Source organism: Lepisosteus oculatus, chromosome 5, assembly GCF_040954835.1.
Source record: "Lepisosteus oculatus isolate fLepOcu1 chromosome 5, fLepOcu1.hap2, whole genome shotgun sequence".
Taxonomy (NCBI): Eukaryota; Metazoa; Chordata; class Actinopteri; order Semionotiformes; family Lepisosteidae; genus Lepisosteus; species Lepisosteus oculatus.
In genome coordinates, this window is record NC_090700.1 from 30,295,144 (window position 1) to 30,311,813 (window position 16,670).

Sequence of the window (16,670 nt, forward strand, 5' to 3'; positions counted from 1 at the left end):
TAATGTTAGCATGCCCAAAGGGCAGCCAGTTGACCTTGGACCCCTAGAGTTTTTGGTTCCTTTCCTCCATTGTCTTCTGGTCTTTTCTGTTGTGTATTCACAACATGTATGGTCACTTAAGCTCCTTGGGGCAACCTTGTTGTGAAAGGCACTATATAAAAATAAACTGAACATACGAACTCCACACAGATGGCACCCCAGCTCCAGAGCTGAACCCATACCCCAGCGCAGTGAAGCAGCAACGCTAACCCAGCTTGTACATTTCTTTCCACAACGCCTTTCCAGTTCAGAATGGGCAGATATTTTTAACACCAGTAACAACACCTCCACCTGCTCTGGCCCAGGTGAGACACACGGGTGTGCTCCCACTGACACACCCCTCTCCGTACGACCTGGGAGAGGCGCTGCATGTCTGAGGGGGCAAACCTGGGGCTTGTAACTCTGGAGACGCCCTGCTCTGCACTGCGCCTTGTGGGATCCGAGTCCACTAACGGCATGTCACTGGCCCAGGCTTGAACCCAGGATACCACAGGACACGACGAGCTTGGGAGGCAGCACCTTTACTGGGTGTCCTTTGACTCTGCAGCCACCAAAAGGATTTGGGCACAGGCCAAAATGATTCAAAAGTCACAATCAGCCACAAGCAGCCAGCAGGTATATCACCTTGCAACTCACAACTGGCAGCCCGCCGAAGCTCAGCAGGTATGAGCCGGGTCAGTACCGGGATAAGAGACCTCCTGGGAAAACCAAGGGTGCTGCTGAAAGAGATGTTAGCAGGACCAGCAGGGGACAGTATTCTATACTATATAAAAGGCACCGCCCTGAATTTCCATGGTTTTTAAAAATTCCTGGTCAAATTTCCCCTTGGCCTTTACCAATCATACTCCTAATAATCCTCCTCTCTGAACTGGCTTCATCACTCTGTTCTCCTCCCCACTGATAGCAGGTGTGTGGTGAGGGTACTGGTCACTATGGCTGCCGTTGCATCATCCAGGTGGGGCTGCACACTGGTGGTGGTGGAGAGGAGTCATTAATAATATTATTATTACTACTATTATTTATTACTTGAGTCTCTACTGCCACTTGGTTATAAGGGCCTCACCAACCCCCACCCCACCAGCGCAACTGTAACTACAGTCTAAATGTCATTTCACACAGTGCTCTCCAGGTCTGCTCTACAGTCTCAGATTACATCTCACGCCAGTGGCTGCAGTTGAGAACTGATAAAACTGCAGTATCCCCTCCCCACCACCACCACCACCACAGGCAAGAGAATCAGTATACCCAGACAGGGTGAGCTCTCAGAGATCACAGAGTCCAGCTCTTACCAACAGCAGGTCCTGGGCAGAGATTCGCACAGAGTAGGAAAAGGTTTCGTCATCCTCGTCTTCAACAAACTGCTGCGGGTTGGCAGTCCAAACCGTGATCTGCGCAGGAATAAGGACAACGTCAGAAAGGCTTTTATCGGATAGGAGCTGAGCAGTACTTGCTTCTTCATCGCTGCTGTCGAGGGAGAACAGCGGCAGATACAGACATGTTAGCTTGTTAAGGACTGCGATTATTTCCAGATTAGCTCACACCTCTCAGAGGAAATCCTCTTTCCAAATGATCAAGACAGAGAGAGGAAAACAGAGAGCCATAAGGGAACTGTGACTTTTACACTGTACAGAGAGTCAAAAATTCAGAAATTCAGGAAAGCAGACATGGGATTGTCATGTGGATGTCTGGGATAAAAGACAAATGAGAATCCTTGGATCAATTAGCTGGCAAGTACCAAACAGACTGGACAAATGTCCTCCTCATTTCTATGTTGTCAGGTAAAACAATCACATTTTCGATTCACTGCACTTAAAGGTAGAATACATTTGAGAACTTTGCTGTAGGTTTGGTTTAGGAGAAGATGTGATTCCGATGAGATTTCAAACCTAGATTTTAGGTTTTAACCTTTTAGAACCTAGACTCTGTCCCTTCACAGTTCCTCTTCAGAAAGCAAAGTACAGCGATCGCTGCTATTATGCGAGTTTCCAAAACTCACGATGGCTTATACGCAATTTCATCCCAGACATGTTTACGTTTTGCGTTTTCGGAGTAACGCAGCAATCCACAGAGGAATACACATGATGTTCCATTGTCCCACGTGTTTTGTTTTGGAAGCACTAACTGGGAGGTGCTCCTTAATTTGCGTGCTATTTTCACAAAATCTTCTGCATTGCTGTAAATAAGAGTGGACAAGGTGGCAATGCGTCTAAGAAGGGTGGTGGTGATAACATTTCAGGTGGTGAACTTTTTCCTAACTTTTTGCAGTGGACTTCCCAACTTTTTTTCCTAAATTTGCTGAAGTATTTCTTTATTTATTATGAGTTTAACATGCATTTAAACTGTGTTAACATTTTTATTAGGATATTAGAAAAGTTTTGGTTAGGCATTTGGTTAGGTTGTGAGTGGTCTGCCCCTAACCCCAATTTTCCCCATAAGTCCTGTTATTTTTATTGCGCGATTTTGCATAAAGCAAGGTTTTACAGGAATGCATCCATCGCGTTATAGCAGAGACGCCTGTACTCTTCACAGCGATGCTTGTGCTAGCACGTGGCTACATACCTGATCTTCCGTGATCTGCATGTAGAGGATGATGTAGTAGATGAGCTCGGGCAGAGCTTTATTCACTGTGCTCTTGAACCTGCTGTTCTCCAGGAGGGTGTGGACGAACTCAAAGATACTGAACACCAGGTTCTCAAAGCCCAGCACCTCTCCTGTGGGGGAAGGGGAGACGGAGGAGGAGTTACAACAACAGCAGCGATCGCTGCCAGGAAACAACCGTACAGGCTAACTAGTGTTTCTAATACGGCAGCCATACGATTGAGCAGTTTGGGTTTCTTACCTCTCTTGTGAAGCTCGCAAGCTTTTAAAAATAAAACTGCCACTGCGCACGTTCTCTGACAGTACCGGCACAGGCTGTTTCACGGGTTTGGACTCGCCTGCCGCGGTCTGTGGTTCAGACTAGACCCGCACCCAGAACAGCCTGCGAGCCACAGCCCTGCACGTTAAACTTCGCCCGCTCCTGATCATCTTTTGACAGATGGCCGCGCCAGGAGGCAAAGCGGGGGAAAAAAGGCGACAAGGCAGGCTGGATCCGGTCCCAAGTGACAATCCCACAAGGCGCCCTCGGCGTCCCGCAATTGTAAAATCGCCCCCCTCCGGAGCCCACGCACCATCCGAGTCCACAGGGTCGTCCACTTCTTCCGTGTCATTGACCTCCGTCCTGACATAAGTACGCAGAGGGTTAAGGAGCCCACATGAGCTGACAGAAGCTAGAAGAGAATGGCTGCAGTGCGGTGAAGCGGCAGTATGTTATTCCTATTATTCTACTTATTTCTTTTATTCCGATGGGTGGTTTAATACGGTGTGGTGCCGTGCCACCCTTAAGCCTTGGCATGACAACATGTATACATAATGGGGGTGAGAGCAGCAGCCCTAGGCAGAAGACAGTGGTACATTCCCAGTACTACAACCATGCCTCTCTCTGGCTGGGGTCACCATACACAAATCGCTCAGCTTCATGAATCCTCCCTCCTGGGGCTCCCCAAAGCCTGATCTCACCCTCATCTTATAAGCACACTGCTGACCCAGCAAAAACCAGTGGGGTGGACACCTGCGTTTGCATCAGGAAAACCAAACGCAGGGATCTATTACTTTATATATTTTCTCCGTTGAACACACAAACAACTTTGTATTCAAAATGCCCACAGGCAGGTCAGGATCTGTGGCTCAGCACAGCTGGTAGAAGTGGGTGGGTACAGCCGAGTTGGTTTCTCAGCTCCCAGAAAGATTTTCTTTCCTTAAAGATATCCCAATATTTTTATTATAGGGCCCACCCAATGTAGAACAGCCAATTATATTGTACCTCTCCAGGAACAATGCCTGTCGGGCAGACCTGCTCAGGATGGAACTAGACATGCAGACACGGTCTCTGCAAGCTCTATGGTGGCCAACAAGACGGCGGCCCTTCTCTCGCCCACATGAACGCCAGCCTGCCTGCGCATCACTCCCTGCTGAAAAGACAGACCCCCTGCAAGGGTATCGCCCTCCCCACACCTACAGCCCTGATGGGCGCCAGCCGAGTGCCACCACTTGACAACCACGATCCCAGCAGGCTAGGGCCAAGCTGTAGCACCTCGCTGTCCTTCTGAGCCTTTCCTGTGCGGCACTTAGTCATAACGTGTTTGGCTTTCTCTCCATTTTACGCCCCTGCCCCCTCAGTTGAGCTGAAGACACTTGCTCTCTAACACACACACTCCCACACGCGCCGGCTGGCCTCAGGGTGATGGATATAAGGCAGCACTCTCAGTCAGAGTGTTCCACACAATGGGCAGGATCTGCTGCATGGAGGACACCATGTGTTTGGGGAAGTTCTTCACCAGCGCAGTCACTGCCTAGGGAGGGGGAGAGAGGTGGGAGAGCGATGATCAGCTGGGATTCAAACCACACGGCATGCACATTCTCACATTCTTGTCACCCGGAAGCCATTTTGCATTGAAACAGAATAAATACATCTTCAGGCAGGTTTTATTATCTGGTCCCATGATCTGTGATCGGGGCTTTTGCCTGTCAAATTATCTACTGTACTCGTCTTTCAAGACGGCGCCAGTCGCTGCTTAGCCTGAACACCACAGTCTGACAGGCTGGTTCCAATGTAAAATTGAAGACCAACAGCAGATAAAAATGGAAAACTGGGAACAGAAAGCGTCATGTGGAAATAGATAAAGTCTGGTTTCCATCAGGTCTGGGGGCTTCAGGAAAGCCTGGCTCTATTAATTAATCCCTTTGAACTCCATGAGAAATGATTCTGCCTGGAGGTGGTGTCGCAAGAGCTCTGACTATTCAAAAGGCCCGCAAATGCAGTCTTGGTCAGGAGAAGCTTTAAAAGAACAGACATCACCAAAGCGCCAAAGCACTTCATGCTGAAAAGAGAAGAAAGAAAACACTACGTTTCGGCCTTGGAGCCTTCTTCAGGTGCCGAAACGTAGCATTTTCTTTCTTCCCTTTTCAGCATGGAATAAACGTATTACTTGTTCCTTTGAACCCAACGCATGCTGACGCAGCTACCCACCTGAACTGCCAAGGCACTTCTGTACCTTCCATATTAGCAAAAACAGTGTACCATTCAGGCTTATTTAATACTGCAGAGGGAAGTCTCATCTATTCCACCACACTGGATGCAAACCTAAACTTGCTCCACCTCCAGTCCAAAGCCATAGTCTGAAGTATAGATTTAAAGAAGTCTAGTGTTTTTTCGTAGCTTTTCTGATAAAATATTTTTCCCCAAACTTCTTTCTTGCTTCAAGGCTTGGATGTGGAGGTTGGAGGTCTCCTCATCCACGTCCTGCCCTGTCTCTCACCTTCAGCACCTCCATCTTGAGCCCACTGTCGGAGGACGGCCCGTCGGGCATCTGCAGCGCCTGGATGAACGCCTCTGTGAACTGCTGGACCACGGGGAAGATCAGGGCTTTGGCAGCCCCCTGGACAGAAACACAGCGCAGGTCTGGTCTGTAGGTCTGCACTGTCTGATTACACCTCTACCAGAGCAACACCCCGCGCCCAGCCCTCCCTCTACCTTCTCCAGCTCCTCGATGGCACAGATCAGGTTGGCACACGTGGTGAAGATCTCCACGGCTCGGGAGCGGGTTCGAATGCTGTAGACCTGTAGGGATAGAGCATAGGGCCAGCTCACTCTGTGTCCGCCGCCCAGCCCACCAGCGCCGACCACTGGCAGTCCTGGCACCTGCCTCATACATGACTGTAACTATCCCTTAAACAGGCAGTGTTTCAATTCATTCTTCCTGCAACAAAGCTCACGCTAGAAACTCATGACAAATCACTATACTGGCCAGTCTGATCACTAACGATCGGCCTAAAATCGTTTTATGTGATTAACATGAGTAATCAATGCAGCAGGTTTGCGACATATCGATAGCCTTATAAGCACCTACCATAACTATAAAAAAGGCTGTGCACAGAAAGTTCATTTCTAGCAAGAGAGCAAGTAAATGCTAGTAGTTTAGTGCAACAGAGAGAAGATAACTATATCCTACTGCCCTGTCAATTAAAATCGAATAATCTATGTAACCTATTTACAGGGAAAATGTGAAGACCTATTCTGCCATGGAGGCAAGAATCTTTATTAATTAGAACTACAGCACCAGCTGTCGAGGTGTGGAGAGCTGCCAGGCCAGGTGATACTTCTCTGACCTCGCTCTGGGACAGATCCGTGCTGTCCAGGTCCTTTCATCCCCCTCAATGCCACACAAGCCCCAGACAGCACTGGACCCTGCCCTTTGACCCTACCCCCTCCCCTTGGGTACCTCAGCCATGGTGAAGATCTTGTACATCTCCGGGAGGATCACTGGGGCCACCAAGGGCATCTGAGTGTCCGTCACCTCCCGGGTGAACTCTGGCAGCAAGGGGGCCAGGGGATGAGGAGGAAGAGAAAGAGGAGGGAGACACAGGTCAGTCTCTTCAGCACACCCCCCCTGTTACTACTCCATCCCCGAGATCCCGTCCCATAGCAGCCCCGTACCCCGAGACCCCGTCCCCCCAGGAGCCCGCCCTGCGGTACCTGTGAGCACCCTCATGGCTCCGTGCACGGCGAACACGTCCCCGCTGACCAGCATCTCCATCAGCAGGTTGAAGAGCTCGGGCCAGGCCTCCGGCCAGTCCCAGTGCGCGATGGCCGACACCGCGTAGGCCACGCTGGAGCGCACCTTGCTGATGGACTCCCGCAGGCCGCCGGGCAGCAGCTGGCGGATCGCCGCTTTGGCCTGGCGAGAGAGCCGCGGTCAGGAGGGCAGGCAATGGTATTTCTACAATCCTGAACTCCACAGCGAGAGCCTTACTAGCACAAAGAGAGACAGGAACCTAGAAACAACCCAGTACCGTGAAAGGCAAGAGATAGTTATAACACATCATTCTCTTCTAACACGTAATTTTACATTTCCCTGATGTAACTATACGATGTTTAAAGAGGATGGGTGCAGATTCTCCTGTGCTTGCCAAATGCAAAGCAATTTGGACACTTTCTCCAGCTTTCAGTAATGTTAAAACCACTTTCCTGTGCCATCTTAATTGAGAGACAGCTGCTACACCTCCGGGAAGCTTCCGAGGTGAAAGGTCACAACAACCAGGCCGTGGTGTCCTTACTCTGTCCGTCGTTTCAGGGGGCCGGAACTTCTCCGACTGGGCACACCAGTGGGTCTCCACATACTGCTTCAGGATGACGGAGGCCAGCTGAGGAGACAGAGAGAGAGGGGCCCACTTTCACAGGGAAGCACAGCATCACCGTTTTATTTTCACTTAGAAGTCAATATTATTAATATAAGTGAAAATAAGCTTTAAGTAAAAGCGGAAAGCTCTGAAGGGATTCCGACCTGTGAACAAACAAAAAAAAAAGTCTTCTGCTTGTGCGGAACAGCTGCATTTACAGCTTTGGACATCTGCTTCCAATTCACGTTTAGTAATATGGGAGGATGTCCAGTTCCATGTTACAATGCTAAGCCCTCAACCAGTGATAATAGTAACACAGAGCTCCAATTGTGGCCCAAGGATGCGCAGGGCCTGACCTATATGCTCTTACAAGCAGCTGATAGTAACTCCTGTACAGGTGGTGTAAATGAAGGTGATAACATCTTCAACATGGCATATAACACTTAAACAACACGGTGCGCTGCTATCAGGACTTTCTTTAATTATTATGAGCAACGCTGACGCCTCTATCTCTGAATAGCTACACACAGTGATGTTCCAATACATCTGCACAACTGGAGAGTCCTTCACTGAGCGCTGCAGGACAGTCCGGCACCCAGAACTTGTTTGTGCTCACCTGCCGAATAGCGAGGGCCCCCTGGGTGTCCACAGTCAGCTCTGCTAGGTGAACTCCGAACTCTGAGGAAACACAAGACCCGGAACGCTGCCGGTCACAAGAGCGACAACATAACAGCCCGTCGCGAAGAGCACGACACAGAGACGGCTTCCAGAGGCCCGCGGCTCACGCGTTCACTCGAGCACGCGGGGAGATACGCTAACTGGACTCCTCAAACGACTTAGCATGCAGCACTGGGCTTCGGTGAAGGTCCAGCAACAAGGCTATAAAGAACACACCGCCAAGGATGATGACATACACACTGCAGAGTTTTTCTACAACTTATTTATTCTTCTGGTTGTTACTATTTATCATGTACCGTTTTGTAATGTTGTGTTTACATTGTATGGTGTTGGCTGTTACACTGTGTTGTCTGCAGTACCGCGCATGTCCTGAGGTATAGGCGCTAGTAAGAATTTCAATGTACACGTACATATGGCAATAAACTTCTCTACCTCTATCTCCAGAAGGCATTAGCGCAAGATCATCCCATCATGCCAGAGGTGACTCACACAGCCCCACCACCGGCCACTGAGGCTGCCCATGTTCTTGGAGGTCCTGTTTCTATGTGCACTGCATTTCATTTGGGTTTATCTAACCTGCCTAGCAGATACCCTTGTCTAGGGGGACATAGTGACAAGGTGGTAGAGTAAAAAGTGTCTTGCAGACAACATGAAACTGGCAGAGCTAAAATAGTACAGTGTGGATACAGAGCATGACTGCCAAAACCCTGCTGGATTCAACCTACAGTAAATACACGCAACTATCAAATTACATTCTAGGACAGCTGTTTCAACGGGTCACCCATCTTTCTTGACATCTGTGTGTTTCACACATCCAGTCCACACACCATGGACATGGCGATGAAGAATGAGGAATCGGAAAACTCTGGGATTTGATTTCAAGATCAGCTGAGGGTCTGTTAACAGTCAGGCAAGGGCTGTTATTGTAAAAAACAAAACATATACTCCCTACACTTAGACACTCCACATACGGACAGTCCAGTCAAAGTGCTTTACAGGTAATGGGGACTCCCCTCCACCACCACCAGTGTGCAGCCCCACCTGCAGTGACCAGTACCCTCACCACACATCAGCTATCAGTGGGGAAGAGAACAGAGTGATGAAGCCAGTTCAGAGAGGGGGATTATTAGGAGGCCATGATAGGTAAAAACCAACGGGGAAATTTGGCCAAGACGTTGGTGTAACACCCCTACTCTTTTCGAGAAACACCCTGGGACCACAGAGAGTCAGGACCTCGGTTTTATGTCTCATCTGAAGGAGGGCACCTTTTTACAGTACAGTGTCCCCGTCACTATACCGGGGTATTAGAACCCACACAGACTGCAGGGTGAGCGCCCCCTACTGGTCCCACTAACACCTCTTCTAGCAGCAACCTTAGTATTTCCCAGGAGGTCTCTCATCCAGGTACTGACCAGGCTCACACCTGCTGAGCTTTAGTGGGCTGCCAGTTGTGAATTACAGGGTGATATGGCTGCTGGCCATCATCCTTCTCTTCTTCCATCAATCTGAAGACAAAGCCCTAAACCCGAGACTGGCAGCTGGCAGAGACCCCGCTGTCTAAGCGCCCCTTCCCAGAGGGGCACCGCGCCGCTTTGGGAGACAAAGCGACTGCTGACACACTAGCAGAGCTGCTTACCCAGGCTGAAAGACAGAGCGCCAGAGAGGTCATCCCCGCTCGACATCCTGCAGAATCAGCCTTTTACACCAGGGGAGGATGAGGCTGACACACGCGCAGGGTTCCCGAGCAGGAGGGGTTTTCACAAGCAGGGCACAGAGACCCCGCGCACAGGCCTGCTCTCAGAACAGACACTCGTGCAGGGACTTATTAGGTTACCCGCGGGGCTTGCTGGAAGGGAGCTGGGATGACATTGACTCTGTAAACTGGGAAGTGGCTGAGACAAGGCTGGGCTGGCGAACTGGCACTCTGGCAGAAGGAATTCAAGAAGTCCTTTTCTTCAGACGCAGAGGAACAGAGCTGCGACTGGTCCGCACCGCATGCAGTGAGACTGCTTAGAGCCACAGGGGGTTTTTAACCCACCAGCCGGTAAAGCAGAATTGCCCGGGAGGCTGGGTGGGCTTGGGTGTGCCGGAGTAGCATGCCCCCGTGGCATGCGCTGGTCTGGGCACTGTGTGCAGAGAGGATGCCCTGCCAGCCATGCAGGACAGAGATTTTTCGGAGGAACACGGGCGCCACGTGCACTCCTCCTCTACTGACGGGAGGGTCACCGAGTTGTCGGGCGTCTGTCAATATTCAGCTGGGGTCACAGACACCTTGAAACCCTAAGAGCACAGACTCCGTCCTGCTGCAGGGACTGTGGGCGATGTCCGGCAGTGAGCATGCTCGCACAACCGTAGGGCAGTTTACTGCAGAACCCAACCTGAGTGCAGTTGAAATCACAGACACCTGTTGCAGGAGATATAGCAGACATAAGTGAAAGGTGGGAATACCCATCAGAAAACGCCATCGTGCCAGGTGTGCAGGTATTCTGTACAGTTATAATGCATGTGCAGTGATCTTTTGCAAACACCCCTTTGTGGCAATAACACCGAGTGATCAGAGCTGTACTCAGACTATAAAACTTCTAGAAAAACTGCCTGAAACACCAGGCAAGACGCACCTTGCGTGCGCCTTCTCTAAATCAAGCAATTTCTGAACCACAAATTAACACTTATTTCAAACAGCTGAACGGCACTGTGAATTCTTGCATTTCTCCACTATGATACAGGTAAAAAACAGGCGTGTAGGCAGAAGCATGGGTAACCCTGGGGTCTGTTCCTTTCTCTTTGATCTGCTAGGAAACACAGCACAAAGGCGCTCAATTGGAGCCTCTGTCACAGTGCCCTGTGCCACACTCTGACGCACCCCGCCCCTCGTGTTGTCACCCAGCTGTGGCACAGCTACTCACTATACACAGTCAACTGAAACCAGCTACGGTAACTAACAAGCCAACAAACCCAAACCCTCTCTTGTCGAATCGCAGAGACCCAGGTCAACAGTAGGCATGAGGCTGGATTTCCAGACCGCCACAGGAACAGGTACTCTCAGGAGTGACATCTGTAAGAGGCTTCCAGTATGCTCTCCTTGATGAGCTCAAACATTCTATTAACAATTTCTCATCAGAGCATTAATAATAATAATAATAATCGGCTGAACAAACAGATGGAAGAGCTGGAGTACGCAGCTCCAGGAGCCTGGGTTAGTATACAGGCGGGGGAGACTGCAGTACGCAGTTCCAGGAGCTTGGCTGCGCATACAAGTGGGGGAGACTACAGTACGCAGCTCCAGGAGCCCGGCTGCGCATACGAGCAGGGGAGAGTGCAGTACGCAGCTCAAGAAGCCTGGCTGCGCATACAAGCAGGGGAGATTGCAGCACGCAGCTCAAGGAGACCGGCTGTGCATACAAGCGGGGGAGACTGCAGTACGCAGCTCCAGGAGCCTGGCTGCGCATACGGGCAGGGGAGACTGCAGTACTAGACTGACTGTCATATTACACTCCCAGCAACAGGAGCAGGGGGCTGACACACAAGCCCAGCAGCTTGAGCCCAGCACCTCCCACTCGTGGCACAGCACCAGAACACTGGGGTCAACCCTGCCCCCCCATCACCACCGAGACGATTCAGAGCAGCCAATCAAGCACGACCTGCCTGGTAACAGGAGGTAACCAGAGCACCTGGGGAAAACTAGGGATGGCCATTTTTTTTCAATTAAAAAAAGACTGCTTTTTTATTTTAAATGTCTTCAAAATTGTGGACATTTTAATCGTACCATACCAAACGTTATTACTCTTAGAATGCTGCATATAATGTGAGCACTTACAAACCAAACTCAATTTTAATACATTATAAAACAAAGGTCTGGTTATATTGGCTGTATGTGAAATAACCTGGTCCAAATTTAAACCTCCATTATTATGCAATGCATATGCTGTGTATAGTCAAATATTAGCAAGTATAGGAATACACTACAGTACAAAGTAGATCAAGGATTTTTGCAAATTAATGTCATGACAAAAAAAAAACTGATGGAGCTTGGCATGGAGGCACAGTGGTTAGCATTACTGCCTCAGTACTGGGCCCTAGGTTCAGTTCTTGGGGTGCTGTCTGTGTGGAGTTTGTATGTTTTCTCCAAGTTCATGCAGGTTTCCTCCAGGTGCTCTTATTGCCTCCCACAGTCCAAAGACCAACTGGTAGTTAACCGAGTTTTGGGAAAACTCTTCCTGGAGTGAGTGAGTGTGTCTGTGTCCTTGCCTCTTGTATGTTGCTTGCTGTCTCCCCTAAACTGGAAGAAGAAAACGTGTGGTTGAATTGAACCGAGACAGACTGGCAAAAAGAGGCTGTTACCACCACAGAGACGTCTTCTAACCTGAGCCCGACACTCTTGGAAGAGAAAAAATGGTGAAAGAGTAGGAATCGGGCCTACTTGGAAGTCAAGTTAAGGGTTCGACTGAGGGACTGAGAGCTGGGCTGGAATGGGAACCAGGTGTGTGTATGTGTGGGGGGGCTTCCAGGACCAGGAGTGGGACCCCCTGGTTTCCAGCACCTGCAATCAATTGCTGAAAGAGGCAGAAGCCCCTTTTCACAGTGAGTAGGCCTTCATCTCCATTCACCTTCCAGGGCCTCCTCCAGACACACCCCAGGATCCTGCCCCCCTGCCCTGCCCTTGCGCTGGGCCCAGGATCCTGCCCCCCTGCCCTGCCCTTGCGCTGGGCCCAGGATCCTGCCCCCCTGCCCTGCCCTAGTGCTGGGCCCAGGATCCTGCCCCCCTGCCCTAGCGCTGGGCCCAGGATCCTGCCCCCCTGCCCTGCCCTAGCGCTGGGCCCAGGATCCTGCCCCCCTGCCCTGCCCTAGCGCTGGGCCCAGGATCCTGCCCCCCTGCCCTAGCGCTGGGCCCAGGATCCTGCCCCCCTGCCCTGCCCTAGCGCTGGGCCCAGGATCCTGCCCCCCTGCCCTGCCCTAGCGCTGGGCCCAGGATCCTGCCCCCCTGCCCTGCCCTTGCGCTGGGCCCAGGATCCTGCCCCCCTGCCCTGCCCTAGCGCTGGGCCCAGGATCCTGCCCCCCTGCCCTGCCCTAGCGCTGGGCCCAGGATCCTGCCCCCCTGCCCTAGCGCTGGGCCCAGGATCCTGCCCCCCTGCCCTAGCGCTGGGCCCAGGATCCTGCCCCGCCGGAGCACCAGGCAGAGGATTTTACCTTCGTAATATATGCTGTTCTGGAGCACAGAGTAGAGACACCTCTGTATCTTAAAAACAGGAACACTGATCAGAACCAGATCCAGAAGATTAAAAATGACATACTATAAGTATATCAGAAAGGCTGATATAAGATAAGTTAAGATCACTTTAATGGCCATATACAAATTCTTGTATTAGGAGTTTGACTTTTCACATACCCCAACTTGCTCCCCACAAGACACACAGACAGGGAGAGAAGCTTGGGGTCAGAGCGCAGGGTCAGCCATTTATAGGTCACTTCTGGAGCAGTTGGGGTTAAGGGCCTTGCTCAGGGGCCCAACAGAGTAGAATTCCTCTGCCGGGTTCAAACCCACAAACTTCCAGCCACAGGCGCAGATCCTTAGCCACAGAGCCCACCATATAGGAGTTTTTACTAGCACAAACAGGCCTTATCGCAACTGCAGAAATAGGACTTCATTTTCTAATCACTTGTTAACCACTGGACAGCTAAAAAGCTGCAACTGTATTCAACAAAAACGAACATCATAACCTTATTGCGAACTAAAACAAGGCCGTAGTGGGTCACATTATACAGCTTTTAAACTGCAGGGGAAACTGAAGGCACAGGCAGAAATTACAAATAAACCACAGCAAATACCATTACAATGGATTAGGTAAGCAAGTACAATATTGCAAAACAGCATTAAGACTGATAACACCTAAACTGCACATTAGAGTTCCCTGGCGAAAACCTGGAGCCCAGGATTCAGGATGGCTATGTCTATTCTTCACAGCAGAAGTCCGAACCTGACGTCCAGGTCCCGAAACGCCATTGCCCGTCGCCATGGAGACACCCTCTTCTTCAAGTTCAATGCGAGACGCGCGTGGGCGGGAGATTTGGGAAGGAAACTTCCCCCTCCTTCCCAACACGGAGACAAGAAATCCATAGATCAGGTCCCAGATTTCACAGCGCATCAAACTCATCCCGAGCAGTACAGGCTATCATCCCTTGATGGGAGATGCACGCCATTAACTATTAGGCAGAGTCTCATATAAAGAATGACACCCATGTACGCAGATTGTTCTCAAAACAGCACAGCAGTTATTTGGGAAAACACAAACTACTTTTTTTTCCAACTTTCACTGGCCCTTCTCATGAATTTACGAAAAAAAGCGGGTCAAGACTGCCGAGACAGCCGAAGTTCGCACTTTCCAAGCTCCCACTTCGCGGCGAGTCTCGCCTCCTCAGTGCTTGACGCGACATTATTTTTTCGCTTTGAGCGGAAAACAATTACAACACAGTAAAGAAAAATAGAGAATAATAAAGATCTTATTGGACACTGACCAACGGGCAACCCAAGGAAACACTCCCAGGTGACGGAAAACCGTACCGTGACACTTCCGAAACGTGCACGTTTCTGCACACACTACACAGCAAGGCAGAGAGTCACGCGTGGTTGACATCAACACGAGTGGATTCAGTGAAAATGACTGCGTGGTGTCACTGTTCAGACAGTTTTTGTCCTTATTTTAAGTACCCCTAACTGCATCCAAGCAGGCCTGGGGTAACTCATTGTAATTCACATGGTGACATCCTCCTTCCCCTCGCTGCTCCACGCAGATACTCACCTTCCGTGACTTCCAACACTTTGATCTGCTCCTCGGCGGCTGCCCGCACCTCTTGCACCGGGGACAATATCGCGGTCAGCGTCTCTATCAGAGCCTCCTTCAGGCCCTGCTGGACCGGGCCAGCCGCCGCCGCAGCGGAGCCGGCACCCGAAGCGTTCACGCCCGCCATTATTCCTGCCCGCACAGCCGGAGCCGCAGCACAAGTGCAGGAGAACAGAGGCTGCACCGGAGCGCGCCAATGCACGGACCGGCGGGGAGGAGGAGCTCAGGAGGGCAAGAGCGGCGTCCGGCCGCGCCTGCTCCCGGTGCGGGGCGCCTGCTCCATCTCCAGGAGCGGAGGGGCACGACAGGTTCGGAGTTCCGGGGCAGGGGTGTACCATCGTGAATAACGGAGCCTGCCTTCTTTCGGTATTAGAATTTGATGAAAGCACTTCAGCATTCCCAGCATTTTAGAGACATTCCACATGAAACTCTAGGGGTTTATTAGTACCGTACAGAAAACGAACTCCAGTTTTTTATTGTGACAAAAGTATGTATGGCCAGCAGCCATATTAATCTGCAACTCACAACTGGCAGCCCACTGAAGCTCAGCAGTTGTGAGCCTGGTCTGTACCTGGATGGGAGACCTCCTGAGAAAAACTAAGGTTGCAGTTAGTGGGGCCAGCAGGGGGCTCTCACTCTGCTATCTGTGTGGGTCCTAATGCCCCAGTATAGTGACGGGGACACTATACTGTAAAAAGGCCCATCCTTCGGATGAGACATAAAACCAAGGTCCAGACTCTCTGCGCCCTTTAAAAATCCCAGGATGTTTCTCAAAAAGAGTAGGGGTGTAAGGGTGTCCTGGCCAAATTTCCCCATTGGTCTTTCCCAATCATGGCCTCCTAATTCCCGTCTCTGAACTGGCTTCATCACTCTGTTCTCCTCCCCATTGATAGCTGGTGTGTGGTGAGGGTACTAGTCACTATGACTACTGTCACATCATCCAGGTGGGGCTGCACACTGGTGGTGCTGGGAGGGGAGACCCCATTACCTGTAAAGCGCTTTGAGTGGAGTGTCCAGAAAAGCGCTATATAAGTGTAAGGAATTAGTATGATTATGACTATGTAATTAAGGGGGCACAGTGAATTAACATGTAAATTGTCATTTACACTTCACTACCTTTTGTGTTCTGGATTAGATACACATCTTCACAGAATACCTTAATGGGTATAGGGAAATGAAAGCGGACTGGGCAGGACAATGGCTAGATAACAGTTGTGTTTCTAGGTTTTCATTTGCAGTGACTTCCAGAATGTTTGTCACGTGGAGGCTGTTTTACAGTGTGTAAATAAAGGTAGAAATTCAGATTCATTCACATACTATGGTCAGACAGGTAGCACAAGGCTGCCCTGAAGACAGTACGGAGGTGAGACACCAATGTCCAGCACTGCCTCGGGTCCCACGCGGATGGTAGTCTGCTGCACCAGAGCCACCAGTGGAAATGCCAAGGGGCAGAAAGACACTGGTGTTCGTGTTTTGTGATCACTGCATTGACACCAGACTCCTGCCCAATGGTATGCAAGAGGGCAGAAACCTGCAGTACTCCAGGAGGAGGAAGTCCGGGAGAATGAAAAGGGGGCAGCACTGTTTGGGGACTGTGGTCGGCGCCATGAAGAGAGAGGGGCCCTTCTGGAGTCACAGACAGGAACTCTCCCAGGAGCCCAGAACCAAGTCTGATGGTGAAAGGGTATGGAACTCTTCTGCCTATGGGGTGCCTGAAGAGATCTGAAGTCCTCCATTTCCAGATCCAAGAGCTCTGCCATCACCACCCAAAAACTTTCTGCTGCAATGGGAAGGGCAGGGACTTGAACCCTGGGTTACTGGCTAGGTTGCACTCAGGAATCACATACCTGGCCTGTCTGAAAGTAAATTCACTCGGTGAAGCAGTTTCTCACTCCT

At 50.6% G+C, this 16,670-nt stretch overlaps 1 protein-coding gene across 1 annotated transcript in view; it reads right to left on the reverse strand.

Moving 5' to 3' along the window:
- Nucleotides 1-14,994, reverse strand: part of ipo9 (importin 9) — a 28,745-nt gene extending 13,751 nt beyond the window's left edge. The window contains exons 1-11 of the mRNA XM_006628287.3: nucleotides 14,733-14,994; nucleotides 7,874-7,935; nucleotides 7,195-7,281; nucleotides 6,614-6,815; nucleotides 6,360-6,448; nucleotides 5,612-5,698; nucleotides 5,397-5,516; nucleotides 4,330-4,430; nucleotides 3,210-3,268; nucleotides 2,599-2,750; nucleotides 1,329-1,427 (exon numbers count right to left, since the gene is read on the reverse strand). Coding sequence (XP_006628350.1) covers nucleotides 1,329-1,427; nucleotides 2,599-2,750; nucleotides 3,210-3,268; nucleotides 4,330-4,430; nucleotides 5,397-5,516; nucleotides 5,612-5,698; nucleotides 6,360-6,448; nucleotides 6,614-6,815; nucleotides 7,195-7,281; nucleotides 7,874-7,935; nucleotides 14,733-14,901 — 1,227 coding nt within the window. The 5' untranslated portion in view covers nucleotides 14,902-14,994. The remainder of the gene's footprint in view (nucleotides 1-1,328; nucleotides 1,428-2,598; nucleotides 2,751-3,209; nucleotides 3,269-4,329; nucleotides 4,431-5,396; nucleotides 5,517-5,611; nucleotides 5,699-6,359; nucleotides 6,449-6,613; nucleotides 6,816-7,194; nucleotides 7,282-7,873; nucleotides 7,936-14,732) is intronic.
- Nucleotides 14,995-16,670: the final 1,676 nt, after the last annotated feature.